Consider the following 17,826-nt stretch of genomic DNA (forward strand, 5'->3'; position numbering starts at 1 on the left):
AAGGTCATTCAATCATTGCAAGAATGGAATAAATAAAAGTAGAGCCTAGATCTGGATTTTGTTCCAGGCAGACTGGGTCTAGTTTGGCTGACACCTATTTGGCCCTTACATAAAATATTTTCTTCTCTTTCCTCTTCCCCTCTTCTTCTTCCCTCCTCCTGTTCCCACCAATCTTCTCCCTCTTCCTCCTCCTCATTCTTCTTCCTAACTTAAAAAAAAAAAAAAATTAAGACAAAGTCTCGCTCTGTCACCCAGGCTGGAGTGCAATGGCACAACGTTGGCTCACTGCAGCCTCAAAGTCCTGGGCTCCAGCGATCCTCCCACCTCAGCCTTCCAAGTAGCTAGGACAACAGGCACACGCCACCACATCCAGCTAATTTTCTTATTTTTTGTAAAGATGAAGTCTCATTATGTTGCCCAAGCTGGTCTTGAACTCCTGGTCTGAAGTGATCCTCCAGCCCTGGCCTGGATACAGGCATGAGTCACCATGCCCAGCCTTCTTCATAACTTTCAAAAGCTGAATTCATCTCTTGGAACTATAAATATACTGATAAATATACAGTGGTAAGTTTTCCCTGGCAAACTCCCACAGCCTAGAAAACACAATTTCGGGGATCATATTCTCTAGAAAGTTCCCCTGATTCCTTCCTCACAGCCAAGATAAGTGACCCCTAGATTCCAGTAAATGCTGTTTGCTTACCTATGACTAACACTTTATACTGAAATTAGCTGTCTGCTCGTCACCCTCCCACTAGCACAGCCTTGTCATATAAGAAGTGCATGAAAGGCCGGGCGTGGTGGCTCACACCTATAATCCCAGCACTTTGGGAGACCGAGGCAGGTGAATCAGCTGAGGTCAGGACTTCGAGACAAGCCTGGCCAACATGGTGAAACCCCGTCTCTACTAAAATACAAAAATTAGCTGGGCATGGTGGCGGGTGCCTGTAATCCCAGCTACTCAGGAGGCTGAGACAGGAGAATCACAGGAGAATCGCTTGAACCCAGGAGATGGAGGTTGCAGTGAGCCGAGATCGTGCCACTGCACTCCAGCCTGGGTCACAGTGGCTCACGCCTGTAATCCCAGCACTTTGGGAGGCCAAGGCATGCAGATCACAAGGTCAGGAGATCAAGACGATCCTGGCCAATATGGTGAAACCCCATCTCTACTAAAAGTACAAAAATTAGCCAGGCGTGGCAGTGCGCACCTGTAGTCCCAGCTACTCAGGAGGCTGAAGCAGAAGAATTGCTTGAACCCGGGAGGAAGAGCCTGCAGTGAGCCGAGATCATGCCACTGCACTCCAGCCTGGGCAACAGAGCAAGACTCCATCTCAAAAAGAAAAGAAAAAGTACATGAGAAATGTGTATTGAATAAACAAAACACTAGATCATCATCTTATATGCTTTTTTTTCGTGTCTTTTCTTCCTAATATACAAAATTTAATACTATAACATTGTACTTCTGCAACCATGCAGCCAGTAATTTGCTACCTAAAACAACAGGATATTATAAAACGTTTTTTCTGAAGGAATGTGTTCATTCATGCCAAGAATAAATCAAATGTATCCTTTGAGAGATTCTGCCTTGGTACAGGTCAAGAGGGAGGATGAATCCGAGCATAAGAACCTATGGTTCCTGGTAGCTAAGAAGATAAAATATGTTCTCCTTTCATTTTATTTTTCCTGAAAACCTTTAAATATCACGAAGCTTTCCAGCAGAGTCATTAAGTCTATGCAAAAGCATCTTAGAACCAGGAGGCTTTTTCTGCCTTTCCTCTTCATTATTGTTCAAAGATTTTCCTAGAAAGCCAGAGAGCAACATGAAATAGCATATGCTGTTTATAGAGTTCAGATAACAGAGGAGCCGCTAAAAATTAGGAGAGTTTGTCCCACCCTGTATTCGACCCAACCTACAAAGCTCCTGTGCTCCCAAAACTCGCACTCCTCACTCAGCGTACACATGTGGGAGGCAAGCCCCCATCTCTTAACAGGAACAGCTCTGACCTCCTGTGAGCCAACAGCCGGGTGCCAGCCCCCGGATTAGTGTGCTCTGAGCTGAGGAGTGCCACTCACCCCAAGGACCCCTGACCTGTGGTTACAGGAACCTGCAGGAGGCACACCATCTCCAGAGAGTCCCTCCTCACTATTCATTGTCAAAATGATCAGGCCGGGCACAGTGGCTCATGACTAATCCCAGCACTTTGGGAGGCCGAGGCGGGCAGATCACTTGAGGCCAGGAGTTTGAGACCAGCCTGGCCAATGTGGTGAAACCCCATCTCTACCAAAAATACAAAAACTAGCTGGGCATGGTGGTGGGTGCCTGTAATCCCAGCTACTCAGGAAGCTGAGGCAGGAGAATCGCTTGAACCCAGGAGGCGGAGGTTACAGAGAGTCAAGATTGTGCCACTGCACTCCAGCCTGGGCAATGGAGTGAGACCCTGCCTTAAAAAAAAAAAAAAAAAAAAGTTCAAACAAAATATTACAAGGAAAAAAAAAGGATACTACAATGAACTCCCATAGACCCGCATCCCCCCCAAGATTCAATCGTTGTTTACATTTTGCCATTTAAAGTAGCTTACAGACTAAAGGAATACTATTATAGATACATCATCATAACACCCTAGATACCTCAGCATGCATCTCCCAAAATAAGAATATTATCCTATATACCACAATACCATTATCCCATCTAACAAAACTAACATTAATTCCCTAATATTAACAATACACAGCCCAGATACTATCCTGCCATCGCCAATTGCCAACACCGCAGCCCCCTTCTTGAGTACCTGTACAAAAGGTGCCATCGTTGGGAATGAATGTCTTGTTGTTGTTTGTGGCTCGATATCCTTCCAGGCAAATGCAATAGAAGCCCCCGGGGGTGTTGTGGCAAGATGTGTGGTTCCCACAGACAACAGTGGCTCCAAACTGGCACTCATTTTTATCTGTTGACACACAGACAAGGCACCGGAAGAGCTATCAATCCACACCGACTTCAACAGCCCAGACTGTCCTCCCATGCTATGGACTCGGGAACCAATGTTCTGTGGCCACACCTTAGTGATCTATTTCTCCAGCCTCTTCTCCTTTCACGATGCTCCCCAGACTACAGGACCTGGGCCCCTCGTAGTTATGTGCCAGGAGTGTATGAAACCCCAAGAGAAACACAACACCTCAATCTGGCAATCCGTCTGATTTGAAGATTGGGAGAAGAGGGTTCTCTTTGAACTTTTCCAAGCTTAAAAAGATCTTTTCAGAGGCCCACGGAAACAAACCAGCAGAATTCCCCTTTTCCAGTTCAGCCATTCTCATGGTTTTTCATGAAAGCCAGGGTAGGGTGATTTTACAGCCAGTGATTAACTGGAAAATTTCTTCCATCTGAACTACCAAGAAACACAATGGAATTAGTGCTGCAGCCTCATCCGGAGCAGGGCTAAGGCAGGAGCAGGAACAGCTCATGCTAATGGTCAATGACCTGTGGTGAATAATGTTAGTCCCTCAGTGCAGAGGCCTGGAACATGGATGCTCGATGAGTCCCCAGAAGCTTGCCCGGAGTGTTTTTCATTCAATAATATGACACTGAAAGATGCAAAATGAAAGTAAATCTCCCTCTCATCTCTGCCCTCTAGCTCAGGGGTCAGCAAACTTTTCTCACAGTATCTGTTGCAACAACTCACCTTGCTCATGGGCACGAAAGCAGCCGTAGACAACAGGTAAACTACCAAGCAATGCTATGTTCCAGTGAAACTCCACCTACAGAAACAGGCAGCAGGTCGAACTTGGCCCATGGGCCATAGTTTGCTGACTCTGCCTAACCCTCTAATTTAAGAGGAAACTCCTATGACCAAATTGTGCATCCTTTTAGAGCTGATCTATCCAGTTAGCTTTTTTTGGGAGAAAAATCATCAACTTATGAATTTGTAGCTTGTTTGTTACTTCATGTTTTATTTCACCAGTGGGCCCCTCATATCCGTTTAATGGCCTCTCACAATTGCACTCAATTCCTGCTCACTCAAAAGTACCCTCCAGAAGATCTGGGTGGTTTTTTTTTTATTATTTTTATTTTACAGTCATATGTCACTTAATGATGGGGACACGTACTGAGGATTGTGTCATTAGGCAAGTTCATCATTGTGGGAACATCATAGGGTGTATTTACACAAACCTAGATGGCATAGCCAACTACACACTTAGGTTATACGGTAGAGTGTAGTGCTCCTAGGCTAGAAACCTGTATAGCATGTTACTGTACTGAATACCGTAGGCAACTGTAACACAGTGGGAAGTATTTGTGTATCTAAGTATATCTAAACATAGAAATGGTACAGTAAAAATATAGTATAAAATATAAAAAACTGATACGCCTCTAGAGAGCACTTACCATGAAATGGAACTTGCAGGACTGGAAGCTGCTCTAGGTAAGTCAGTGAGTGAGTGAATAGGAAGGCCTAGAACATTAGGATACACAACTGTAGACTTTTATTTTTATGTAGAGACAGGGTCTCCCTCTGTCACCCAGGCTAAAGTGCACTGGCACGATCATAGCTCACTGCAGCCTTGAACTCCTGGGCTCAAGCAATCCTCTTGCCTCAGCCTCCTGGGGCTAGGAGCAGCTAGCACTATAGGCACAAGCCATCGTGCCCAGTTAATTTCTAGTTTCTAATTGTGGAGATCAGCTCTCACTATGTTGCCCAGGCTAGTCTCAAACTCCTGGCCTTAAGGGATCCTCCCACCTTGGCCTCCCAAAGTGCTCCCAAAGGGATTACAAGTGTGAGCCACCACATCCAGCCTTACTGTAAACTTTCTAAACACTGTACACATAGGCTACACGAAATTTATAAAAGTATCTTTCTTGGCCAGGGGTGTTGGTTCACACCTGTAATCCCCAGCACTTTGGGAGGCTGAGGCAGGTGGATCGCCTGAGGTCAGGAGTTCGAGACCAACCTGGTCAACATGGTGAAACCCCATCTCTACTAAAAATACAAAAATTAGCTGGGCATGGTGGCGGGCACCTGTAATCCCAGCTACACAGGAGGCTGAGGCAGGAGAATTGCTTGAACTTGGGAGGTGGAGGTTGCGGTGAGCTGAGATCATGCCATTGCACTCCAGCCTCAGCAACAAGAGTGAAATTCCATCTCAAAAAAAAAATCAAAAAAAAAAAGTATCTTTCTTGGCCAGATGCAGTGGCTCAAGTCTGTAATCCCAGCACTTTGGGAGGCTGAGGCAGGCAGATCACCTGAGGTCAGGAGTTCAAGACCATCCTGGCCAACATGGTGAAACCACGTCTCTACTAAAAATAAAAAAATCAGCCAGGTGTGGTAGTGCACACCTGTAATCCCAGCTACTTGGGAGGCTGAGGCAAGAGAATCATTTGAACCCAGGAGGCGGAGGTTGCGGTGAGCAGAGATCGCACCATTGCACTCCAGCCGGGGCTACAGAGTTCAAGACCAGCCTGGCCAACATGGTGAGACCTCATCTCTGCAAAAAATAAACAAAATTAGCCTGGTGTTGTGGTATGCGTCTGTAGTCTCAGCTACTTGGAGCCTGAGGTGGAAGGATCACTTGAGCCCAGGAGGCCAACGCTGCAGTGGGCCGAGATCACACCACTGCACTCCAACACAGGTAACAAAGTGAGACCCTAGCTAAAAAAAAAAAAAAAATCCTAAGACACAAACACACACACACACACACACACACACACACAATAGCTTAGGCCTACACAGGGTCAGGATCATAATATCACTGTCTTCCACTTCCACATCTTATCCCACTGGAAGGTCATCAAGGGCAAGAGCATACATGGAGCTGTCATCTCTTATGATAAAAATGCTTTCTTCTGCAATACATCCTGAAGGACCTGCCTGAGGCTGTTTGGTAGTTAGGTTTTTTTAATAAGTAGAAGAAGTACACTCTAAAATAATGATAAAACATATGGCATAGTAAATGCATAATTCAGTAATATAATCATTTATTCTCATTTTCAAGTATAATATACTATACTTTTTTTTTTTTTTTTTTTGAGACAGAGTTTCACTCTTGTCACCCAGGCTGGAGTGCAATGGTGCGATCTCGCCTCCTGGGTGAGATTGAACCTCTGCCTCCTGGGTTCAAGCAATTCTCCTGTCTCAGCCTCCCAAGTAGCTGAGATTACAGGTGCCTGCCACCATGCCCGGCTAATTTTTGTATTTTTAGTAGAGATGGGGTTTCACCATGTTGGACAGGCTGGTCTTGAACTTCTGGCCTCAGGTGATCCTCCTGCCTTGGCCTCCCAAAGTGCTGGGATTACAGGCATGAGCCACCATGCCTGGCCTATGTACTATACATTATTGTATGTGCTATACTTTTATACAACTGGCAGCACAGTAGGTTTGCTTACACCAGCATCACTACAAACACATAATGCATTGTGTTATAACATTACGACAGCTACGACATCTCTAGGTGATAGGAATTTTTCAGCTCCATTATATAACCTTACGGGCCCACTGTTGTATATCCGGTCTATCATTAACCAAAACATCGTTATATGGCACATGACTGTATTACGTTTGTAAATTTTCATTGGCTTTGGAACATGATTCACCATATTAAAACTATCAGTGGGGCCAGGTGCAGTAGCTCACGCCTGTAATTCCAGCACTTTGGGAGGCCAAGGCAGGCAGATCACTTGAGCCCAGTAGTTCAAGACCAGCCTGGGCCTCACTGGAAGGGACATTTCGGTTTGTAGAGGAGTCTAGAATTCTCAAGACCCTAGGCTTAATACCATGTTGTAGCACCTCTGGCACATGTATAGCCTCGCCTGCAATCTGTGTCTGGCACAGTCTCAGCAGGCCAAGCATGAGGATGCACAGTGACTGCTGTCTGGGAGCAGTACCACATAAATTAATAAAGCCCCTTCCGCCCTTTAAGAGGAGTTTCTTTGTTCAAAAATCAAAGGGCAGGGCCAGGTGCGGTGGCTCACACCTGTAATCCCAGTACTTTGGGAGGCCGAGGCAGGCAGATCACCTGAGGTCGGGAGTTCAAGACTAGCCTGGCCAACATGGTGAAACCTCGTCTCTACTAAAAATACAAAAATTAGCCGGGTGTGGTGGTGCCCGCCTGTAATCCTAGCTACTCGGGAGGCTGAGGCAGGAGAATCACTTGAACTCAGGAGGCAGAGGTTGCAGTGAGCCGAGATCGTGCCACCGCACTTCAGCCTGGGTGACAGAGGGAGACGCCATCAAAAAAAAAAAAAAAGTCAAAGGGCAAGCTAGCATCCATGGGAGGAGGAATTCCTTTGGTAAGGAAACAGAAAAATTTATCCATTCTTCTCAACTTCATTTCTATCTCACTGCTAGCAACTGCGGGTGAGGAATGGGAGGGTGAGAAGCATTAGGAGAAATTCCCCGTGGAGCCTCAGACTGCAGGGTAGCCAAACTTCTCATGGGTAGAAACCTAAAAAACAAGAGTCAAAGAAGGCTTCACTCCAGCCTGCAGAATGGGCAATGGTTGGTGACTGCAAAAGCTTGTGTCTGCAAAGTGAAAGGTGACTTTTTGAAGACAAGACTCCGTTGGGTTTTTTTTGTTTTGTTTGTTTTTAGTTTCTTTTTTTTATTTTTAGGAGATGGGATCTTACTCTGCCACCCAGACTGGAGTGCAGTGGTGGCCAGGTGCGGTGGCTCATACCTATAATCCCAGCACTTTAGGAAGCTGAGGCAGGAGGATCACTTGAGCCCAGGAGCTCAAGACCACCCCAGGCAATGTAGTGAGACCCTGTATCTACTAAAAATGAAGAAGAGGAAGAAGAGAAGGAAGAAGAGGAAGAGGAAGAAGGAGAAGGAGAGAGGGAGAAGGAGAAAAGAAAGAAGAGGAGGAGGAGGAAGAAGAAGGAGGAGGAGGAAGGATGGAAGGAAAAGGAAAGGAGAGAGAGAGAGAGAGAGAGAAAGAAAGAAAGAAAGAAAGAAAGAAAGAAAGAAAGAAAGAAAGAAAGAAAGAAAGAAAGAAGGAAGAGAAGAGAAGAAGAAAGAAAAACACCAGCTTAGCTGGGGGTGGCGGCAAGGTTGCAGTGAGCTATGATCATGCCACTGCACTCCAGCCTGGGAAACAGAAAGCCCTTGTCTCTACAAATAAAATAAAGATAAAAATAACTCACTGGCCGGGCACAGTGGCTGACGCCTCTAATCCCAGCACTTTGGGAGGCCAAAGAGGGTAGATCACGAGGTCAGGAGTTCGAGACCAGCCTGAGCAACATGGTGAAACCCAGTCTCTACTAAAAATACAAAAATTAGCTGGGCGTGGTGGCACACGCCTGTAATCCCAGCTACTCAGGAGGCTGAAGCAGGAGAATCACTTGAACCTGGGAGGTGGAGGTTGCAGTGAGCCAAGATCGCAGCATTGCACTCCAGGCTGGGTGACAGAGTAAGACTCCACCTCAAAAAAAAAAAAAAAAAAAAAATACTCACTGAAGCTTCGAACTCCTGGGCTCAAGCCACCCTCTTGCCTTAGCCTCCCAAATACCTGGGAGTACGGGCATGTGCCACCACATATGGCTAATTTAAAAAAACTTTTTTTAGAGGTGGGAGTCTCACTATGCTGCCCAGGCTGGTCTCAAACTCCAGGCCTCAAGTGATCCTCCCACCTCAACCTTCAGAATAGCTGGGATTACAAGATCAAGCCTCAATGCCTGGCTGTTATTTTCCTTTTGGGAGAAAAAAAGCAAACAAAGATATCACAATAATGCTGTATATAACATCTATCCACAACTGTAAGGTAAAACCATCAATATTTTTAATGCATATAACAAGGTTGCTGGGAGGAAATTGGAAGATTATTGCAGCATTTACTATTGTAAAGTTGTTGTGAAAGTCCCTCTCTCTGAATTGAGCTTGAACCTGGATATTGTCTGACTGTCATGGCATGGTGGATACCATGGGGCAAAAAATAATTTCAGATGCTTCTAACCTAAAGGGCTTTGAATTCCTTTAAGTCATCTAAGTCCCTAAAAGTATCACAACTACCAAAAATTTGGAGGATGAATTCTGACAGACATAAGACCCAAAGCAACAGTATTTTACCAGTTAACCAAAAAGTCCAGTGGCGAATTGTTTTGTTTTTCCTCATAGTACTAACATAAATAGTTTTATATCAAAATAACCAGAGAAATTAAGGAATGCAATATTCACTTGAGTTGTGAAGTTAAACTTAAGACTTAAAACAGATGTCAAATTTGTATTAGGTCCCAGAGTTTCCAGAGATTCAAGTTCAATGACCTCTAACATGAGGAATACTATCTTGGAAACACTAGAGAACGAACGTATCCAAACACTAAAACAAAGACTTATTATAATTGACAAAACTTCTTATAATAAAAACATGTGAACAAAATAACAATGTTTTTCCCCAAGGACATCAACTCTTTAATACAAGAGAAGCTTGTTTCTTGATTCAGCTTTTCAACTTAACCCAGGGTTCAGAACTTACCAACACACTGAGTCCTCCCGTTCCCTACAAATCCATAGTTGCAAATACAGATCTTCTTCCCTTCTCTTTGCTGGCATGTGGCATGTTCATGGCAAGTGGCACAGACATCTAAACCTGAATCATAAATTGTATGTTTCAGAAAAAGAAAAATACGAGATGAGACACATGTAGTTAGTGGACATTTACAATGGAGAACCAAAATTTGAAGACCAAAATAACACAGGACACACCTAGTCTCATCCTTAAAAACCTTCAGTGGCTGTTTATTTCCCACAGAATAAAGTGCAAATCTCTTCCTCTGTGTGGCAATCAATGTCTTTTTTTTTCTTTTTCTTTTTTTTTGAGACATGGTCTTGCTCTGTCGCCCAGGCTGGAGTGCAGTGGTACAATCACAGCTCGCTGCAGCCTCAACCTCCTGGGAGAAGGTGAACCTCCCACCTCAGCCTCCCAAGTAGCTGGGACTATAGGCACACATCACCATACCTGGCTAATTTTTTTTTTTTCTGTAGACACAGGGTTTTGCCATGTTGCCCAGGCTGGTCTCGAAATCCTGGGCTCTAGCAATCCACCCAGCTTGGCCTTCTAAAGTACTGGGATTACAGGCGTGAGCCACCATGCTAGGCCACAGTCAATGCTCTTAGTGATCTCACTCCAGACATACTCCTCCAGCCTCATTGTTTCCAAGCCCCAACCACACATGGTACTTGCCAGATGTCAGAGGCTAACTACTGTTTCCCTAACAGAATATCCACTATCCTACTTGCATGCCACAATCACAATACTCTCTATACCTAAAATGCCTATGCCTTCTTCTTTACCTAGTTAGCACCTATTCATATTTTAAGACCCAGCTTAATGTCACATTCCCTCTGAGGTCTTCCCCATTACTCCATTTTTTTCTTTTTTTGAGGTAGAGTCTGACTCCGTTGCCCAGGTTGAAGCGCAGTGGCATGATCTCAGCTCACTGCAGCCTTGACCTCCCGGGTTCATGCAGTTCTCCCCACCTCAACCTCCTAAGTAGCTGGGACTACAGGCGCACGCCACCACACCCATCTAATTTTTGTATTTGCTGTAGAGATGGGGTCTCCCTATGTTGTCAAGGCTGGTCTCGAACCCCTGAGCTCGAGGGATCCACCGGCCTCAGCCTCCCAAGGAGCTGGGATTATAGGTGTGAGCCAACGCGCCTGGCCCATTCCTCCATTCTTAAGGAAAATTAAATTCATCTTCCTCTGTGCTGCCCTAACACTGGCACATTCCCCTATCGATCATGTTAATGTGTCATTATATTTGGTTCTAGCTTTGTCTTCCCAGCCAGTATTATGAATGAGCCACTCAAGGATAGGGATGATGTCATTTGCCCATATGTTATGATGGCACAGTGCAGACACTCGATATATTTTTATTGACTGCCTGGATAGAGAAATCTGAAATCCTACTTGCTGCAACTCAAAAAGCAAATGGAGTGAAGAGGAACACAGCTGCCTATTACTCTACTCATTTTTTTTTTTCAAAGAAAAAAATGAATGTGTTTAAGATGACAGTGATATAACAGCCAAGTCCCAGTAGGATGACCAGATCCCAATTATTGAAATAAACAGCAGAATTGTTTGAGGCTAAAACTTCTAAAACATCCAAATCTACCAGATGGTGATATATGGCCCAAGATCAAACAAGAATTTCTACCCAAGGCTATGTGGTATATTGTGTTTCGCTCTCAGTGCCTCTGTAATTTCAGGAGCGACCTAGTAAAGAGAATCTTTCTAGCATTGAATTTCATGTTAGGTTTGGCTCCATTATTATCCAGGTAAGACAGCCTAGCCCTTAGGCTGCTCCAGGCATGAAACCAACTGAGACCAGGGATTTCTAAACACTCTAACCATGCTGCTGTTCTGCATGTTTTTTGTTTTGTTTTTGTTGTTGTTGTTGTTGTTGTTTTTGAGACGGAGTCTCACTCTGTCGCCCAGGCTGGAGTGCAGTGGCGCAATCTCGGCTCACTGTAAGCTCCGCCTCCCGGGTTCACGCCATTCTCCTGCCTCAGCCTCTCTGAGTAGCTGGGACTACAGGCGCCCGCCACCACGCCCGGCTAAGTTTTTTTGTATTTTTAGTAGAGACGGGGTTTCACCGTGGTCTCGATCTCCTGACCTCGTGATTCGCCCGCCTCGGCCTCCCAAAGTGCTGGGATCACAAGCGTGAGCCACCACGCCTGGCCTGTTCTGCATGTTTTTTTAAAAAAATAAAAGATAACACAAAAATAAGACAAACCGCTAATCATCACTAGGTAATGCCAAATTAACCACGGAATATTTACAAAATTTATTGTATCTCAGACCATAAAGACAAATGCAACAAATTCCAAACAAGTAAAAATGTTAAAGGCTAAATTATCTGACCTCATAATAATGTAATAAAACTATCAAACAAAACATAAGACTGGCATCCCCAAAAGAAACATACTTGCAAACCACAGAACATTCTCCTAAATAATTCTTAGGACAAAGGGAATATCAAAACTGAAATGTTTAACACTAGGTATAAAAACATATTTACTCCAGAAAATGTAAGTTTTATGCGTTTTTATACCTTAAGAGTATACTTTTATACTTCAATGCGGCCTTTAAAATTTTTACTTTTTTCAAATTTGTTGCATTTTTCTTTATGGTCTGAGAGAGAATAAATTTTGTAAATATTCCATGGTTAATTTGGTATTACATAGTGACAATTAATGGTTTTTCTCATTTTTGTGTTATCTCTTATTTTAAAAAAGAACACACAAAACAGCAGCATGGTTGGCGTGTTTGGAAATCTCCCAGTCTCAGTTGGTTTGATGCCTAAAAAAGAGAGAGAAAAGCAGGCAGCCAAGAAAAAAAAAAAAAAAAGAAACACCCGAATTTTAATACAAGAAGCCTGAAAAAAGGAAAAAATGGGGATTTAGGGATTAGTAAATAAAATTTTAAAGATGTTAAAGAATTAGAAAATATTATCAAATGCACTGGGGGGGAAATTACATAAAAGACTAGGAAGGTATAAACCCTGGGAGAGAAGATGATAGCAGACAAAAGATGCTAACAGTATTTCAGAAAATGAGAATGAGGCCAGGCGGAGTGGCTCACGCCTGTAATCTCAGCAGTTTGGGAAGCCAAGGCGAGCGGATCACTTGAGGTCAGGAGTTCAAGACCAGCCTGGTCAACGTTGTGAAACCCCATCTCTACTAAAAATACAAAAATTAGCCAGGCGCAGTGGCGGTCACCTGTCATCCCAGCTACTCGGGAGGCTGAGGCAAGAGAATCTCTTGAACCTGGAAGGTTGAGGTTGCAGTGAGCTGAGATCACGCCACTGCACTCCAGCCCGGGCAAGAGAGTAAGACTCCATCCCAAAAAATAAAAATAAAGTAGATGAGAAAGAGATGGATGGGCCAGGTATAGCGGCTCATGCCTGTAATCTCAGCACTTTGGGAGGCCTTAATCCCAGAAGTTCAAGATAAATCCTGGGCAACATGATGAGACCTTATCTCTGTTAAAAAAGAAAAAGAGATGGATGCATGGTAATTGCCTTAGCAGAGAGGAAGAACTAAAAGCCAATCCTAGAAAGGCCCAGGAAGCAGAGTCTCTGCAAATTTCAGAAGACAGACATAAGGAATAGGAATGAAAGTTCAAGGAACTGCTTGAAAATACCTTCAAGGAATAGTTAAATGCCCAGATTCCTTCACTGATGCTGCACAAAACAGAACTTTACAACTGGGAGAAAATGAACCAGAAGGCTCCCGATTAGAAGGACAACACGCCAAAGTGAAGTGAGGATGAGTCCCCATACCTAAATGTCCATCATATGGGTAAATATATTTAACCATCTTAACACATTAACATTTTAGCACAAAACATTTTAAACCATGTGATCAGTACATTGTCAATTCATAATGACATGCAGGGCCAGGCATTGTGGCTCATGCCTATAAATCCCAGCACTTTGAGAGGCTGAGGCAGGTGGATCACTCGAGGTCAGGAGTTTGAGACCAGCCTGGCCAACATGGCGTAACTCCGTCTCTATCAAAAATACAAAAACATTAGCCAGGCGTGATGGCACACACCAGTAGTCCCAGCTACTCGGGAGGCTAAAGCAGGGGAATCACTTGAACCCTGGAGGCAGAGGTTGCAGTGAGCCAAGATAGCACCACTGCACTCCAGCCTGGGTGACAAAGTGAGGCTTCATCTCAAAAAAAAAAAAAAATTCATAATAACATGCAACCAAAATCTCGGAAATACTTTCTAAATAATGGATCCTGGGTCAAGTTCAAAAACCCATTTGTGATCAACCCTACAATGATGAACATATGAACATTATCCCCAATTTAATTTGTAGATAGAACGCAATCTTGGCCAGGCACGGTGGCTCATGCCTGTAATCCCTGCACTTCAGGAAGTCAAGGTGGGGGGATCACCTGAGGTCAGGAGTTTGAGACCAGCCTGGTCAACATGGTGAAACCCCGTCTTTACTAAAATACAAAACTTAGCCAGGCTCAGTGGCGTGCGCCTGTAATCCCAACTACTCAGAAGGCTGAAGCAGGAGAATCGCTTGAACCCGGGAGGCGGAGGTTGCAGTGAGCTGAGATTGCGCCACTGCACTCCAGCCTGCGTGACAGAGCAAGACTCCGTCCAAAAAAAAAAAAAAAAAGAATGCAATCTTATTAAATACCCTAAATCTTGGGTAGTGTTTCAGTTTGGGATGATGAGAAAGTTCTGAAGATGGATGGTAGTGATGGTTGCACAACAATACACAACGTGCCTCTCAATTGCACACTTCAAAATAGCTAAAATGGTAAAGTTTTGCCTTATATCTACTTTACCAAAATAGTAAGAAAAAAATATTGAAAATTACATTTTTTATTTTAAAAATCAACTTTATTGAGATATAATATGCATAAAATAAAACGCCCCCATGTTTAAGTGTGCAGTTTCAGTGGGTTTTAACAAATGTAGACAACCATGAAACAACTGCCTCATGCAAGATGCAGAATATATGATGCACAATTTGCGTCTGATGATAATCTGGTAATATATGGTACACAATCTGATGATAAACATTTGGTTTGTTTTCACTTGGGGGCTAATATAATTAAAGCCTTGATGGCAAAAAGGGGGAGGGAAACACAAATTTCTATAGGGAAATCATTTTGTGTCTGGATCCCGAATTTCTCATGATGCCATTGAGAGATTGTAGATAGCAGGTACATAGCTTTAGAGAACAAGTAACTAAAGTAACCCAAGCTAAGGAAGCCTGTAAGAATTTTTCACTGAAAACCAAAGAAGCCCACTATAAGCTACTTCTCCAGTGAACAGACAATATAAACATGCTGTTCAAAGGCTAAAAACCTTAAGTAGATACTGAAATCACACATAAATGTGTGTAGTACAATAACAGACATAAATATGATTCTATTGAAACAATGAAATATGAGAAATTAAGTAATTCAAACTTAAAGCTGTTGGAACTTTAAATTATACCAAGCCTTGAGAGGAATGTGGCTATGCAGTTTGAGTCACAAAGTATACAGCTGTAACTTCTGCCTTTTTTTCCCCCTGTAAATAATTAAGCCCAAATGGCACCAGAGATAAGACCCCCTTAGATCACTATCTCTCCTCATAGAGTAATAAAGTAATTTTCCTTGGAGTGTAGCAATCTGCAACCAACCAAATTGCTGTGGCATATGCACTGGTCTTGTATGGAAAATGTAATTCTGCTACAATTTCTACATAAATGATACTGTAACTTTCCCATTTTTGAATGAACACTTATTCATTTGAAGTCAGTGTTTCCCAGTGGCTACCCTCAAGTTTTATGCTTTAATAAACTCTATATGTAATCATACATTCTGAATCTCATTATTTAAGGTTGACAAATGCAAATTTTTAAAATTTTTTTCTTATATATAATACTTGTCTAGGGCAAGGTGCAGTGGTTCACACCTGTAATCTCATCATTTTGGTTTGTTTGTCTGAGACAAGGTCTCACTCTGTCGCCTTTGTCACCCAGGCTGGAGTGCAATGATGTGGCGACAGGTCACTGCAGCCTCGACCTCCTGTGCTCAAGCTATCCTCCTTCCTCAGCGTCCAGAGTAGTTAGGACAACAGGCACATCCCAACACACCTGGCTAATTTTTCATTTTATTTATTTTTTTTTTAGAGACAGGATCCCACTATGTTGCCCAGGCTGGTTTCAAGCTCCTGGCCTCAAATAATCCTCCTACCTCAGCCTCCCAAAGTGCCAGCCTGATCAACATAGCAAGACCCCATCTCTACCAAAAAAAAAAAAAAAATTTAATTAGCTGGGCAAGGTGGTGCATACCTGTAATCCCAGCTACTTGTGAAGCTGATGTGGGAGGATCTTTTGAGCTCAAGAGATCAAGGCTGCAGTGAGCTTTGATGGAGCCACTGCACTCCAGACTGGGCAACAGAGCTAGACTGTCTCTTTAAAAATGTTAAAAATAAAATTAAAAAAACTTGTCGTTATAAAGATGTGGAATTTACATAGATCCATTTGCAAAAACTCAGCCAGACGCAGTGGCTCACGCCTGTAATCCCAGCACTTTGGGAGGCCAAGGAGGGCAGATCACTTGAGGCCAGGAGTTTGAGACCAGCCTGGCCAACATGGTGAAACCCCGTCTCTACAAAAAAATTAGCCAGGCATGGTGGCAGACACCTGTAATCCCAGCTACTCAGGTGGCTGAGGCAAGAGGATCACTTGAACCCGGAAGGCAGAGGTTGCAGTGAGCCAAGACTGTGCCACTGCACTCCAGCCTGGGCAACAGATCAAGACTCTGTCTCAAAAAACAAAACAAACAAAAAAACTTAATATCAGCTGGAAAATGGCTATTTCATGTAACTATTGAGTAAATCTAATAAACATAAAAAATATTAAGAAGCAAAGAGGTGGGACTCACTCAGATAAATTAAAGGAAGTCCAGTCTGAATTAGTGAAGGATAGAATAGAAAATGTTTTAAAAGAAACTGAATTAAGTTCAAGTTTATTTAATAAATAGTCCCAGACAAACACATGGCCTTAGAGAATGGCAGCCAGGTATAGGGGGAAGCACTGGACTTGAAAGCTAGTTAGAGCTGGATCCTAAATCTAGCTGAGTTGAATTCACTGTGTGACCTTGAGCACACCACTTAAGCTTTCTGGATCTCAGTTTTTTCATCTTTAAAACAAGGACTTTGGGCTTCTCGAATTTTAAAGTGCATTCAAATCACCTGGGGAGGCTGAGGCAGGAGGGTTGCTTGAGCCCAGGAGTGCAAAGTTACATAAGCTATGATCCTGCCACTGCACTCCAGCCTAGAAAACAGAGTGAGATCTTGTTTCTAAAAAAAAAAGAAAGAAAAAGAAAAGTCATATATCCCATAAATATACACACCTACTATGTACCCATAAAGGTAAAAAAAAATACATACATACTAAAAAAGAAAAATACAAACAAAAAAACACCTGGGCCAGGCACAGTAGCTCATGCCTGTAATTCCAGCACTTTGGGATGCCGAGGCAGGCGGATCATGAAGTCAAGAGATTGAGATCATCCTGGCTAACACGGTGAAACCCCATCTCTACTAAAAATACAAAAAATTAGCCGGTGTGGTGGCCGGTGCCTGTAGTCCCAGTTACTCAGGAGGCTGAGGCAGGAGAATCGCTTGAAGCCGGGAGGCGGAGGTTGCAGTGAGCCGAGATCACGCCACTGCACTCCAGCCTGGGTGACAGAGCGAAAATCAGTGTCAAAAAAAAAAAAAAAAAAAATACCTGGGGATCTTAACCTTTGTTAAACTGCAGGCTCCAATTCACTTGGTCTGGGGAGGAGCCCTATATTTTGGATTTCTAAGACGCTCACAGGTGGATCACATTTTGAGTGGCAGAGGATAAAGAGCACCCCGAAAGTCCTTTCTCCCTAAAGTTCTGACATTTCCTTCTTTTTTATTTTTAACTTTAACTTTTGTGAGTACATAGGTGTATTTATGGGGTAACTGAGATGTTTTGATGCAGGCATGCAATGCGTAGTAATCATGTATTGTAAAATGGGATATCCATCCCTTTCAGTATTTATCCTCTGTATTACAAACAATAGTGATAGTCTTTTGGTTATTTTAAAATATATAATTAAATTATTATTAACTATAGTAACCCTGTTGTAGTGTTGTGCTATCAAATACTAGGTCTTTGACACTTTTTTTTTTTTTTGAGACAAGGTCTCACTCTGTCCCCAGGCTGGAGAGCATTGGCACGATCACAGCTCACTGCAACCTCTGCCTTCCAGGCTCAAGCAATTCTCGTGTCTCAGCCTCCTGAGTAGCTGGAACCACAGATGTGCACCACCACACCCGGCTAATTTTT

General features: G+C 43.3%; 1 protein-coding gene across 6 annotated transcripts in view; it reads right to left on the reverse strand.

The window, feature by feature from the left end:
* The window catches only part of SUSD1 (sushi domain containing 1), a 135,668-nt gene that overhangs the window by 108,101 nt on the left and 9,741 nt on the right, over positions 1-17,826 (reverse strand). For all 6 annotated transcript variants that reach the window (XM_032164871.2, XM_058445864.1, XM_032164872.2 and 3 more), the window contains 2 exons: positions 9,457-9,570; positions 2,787-2,942 (listed from right to left, as the gene is read on the reverse strand). In XM_032164871.2, the coding sequence (XP_032020762.1) occupies positions 2,787-2,942; positions 9,457-9,570 (270 nt within the window). The remainder of the gene's footprint in view (positions 1-2,786; positions 2,943-9,456; positions 9,571-17,826) is intronic.

Source organism: Hylobates moloch, unplaced genomic scaffold (assembly GCF_009828535.3).
Source record: "Hylobates moloch isolate HMO894 unplaced genomic scaffold, HMol_V3 SCAFFOLD_10, whole genome shotgun sequence".
Lineage (NCBI taxonomy): Eukaryota > Metazoa > Chordata > Mammalia > Primates > Hylobatidae > Hylobates > Hylobates moloch.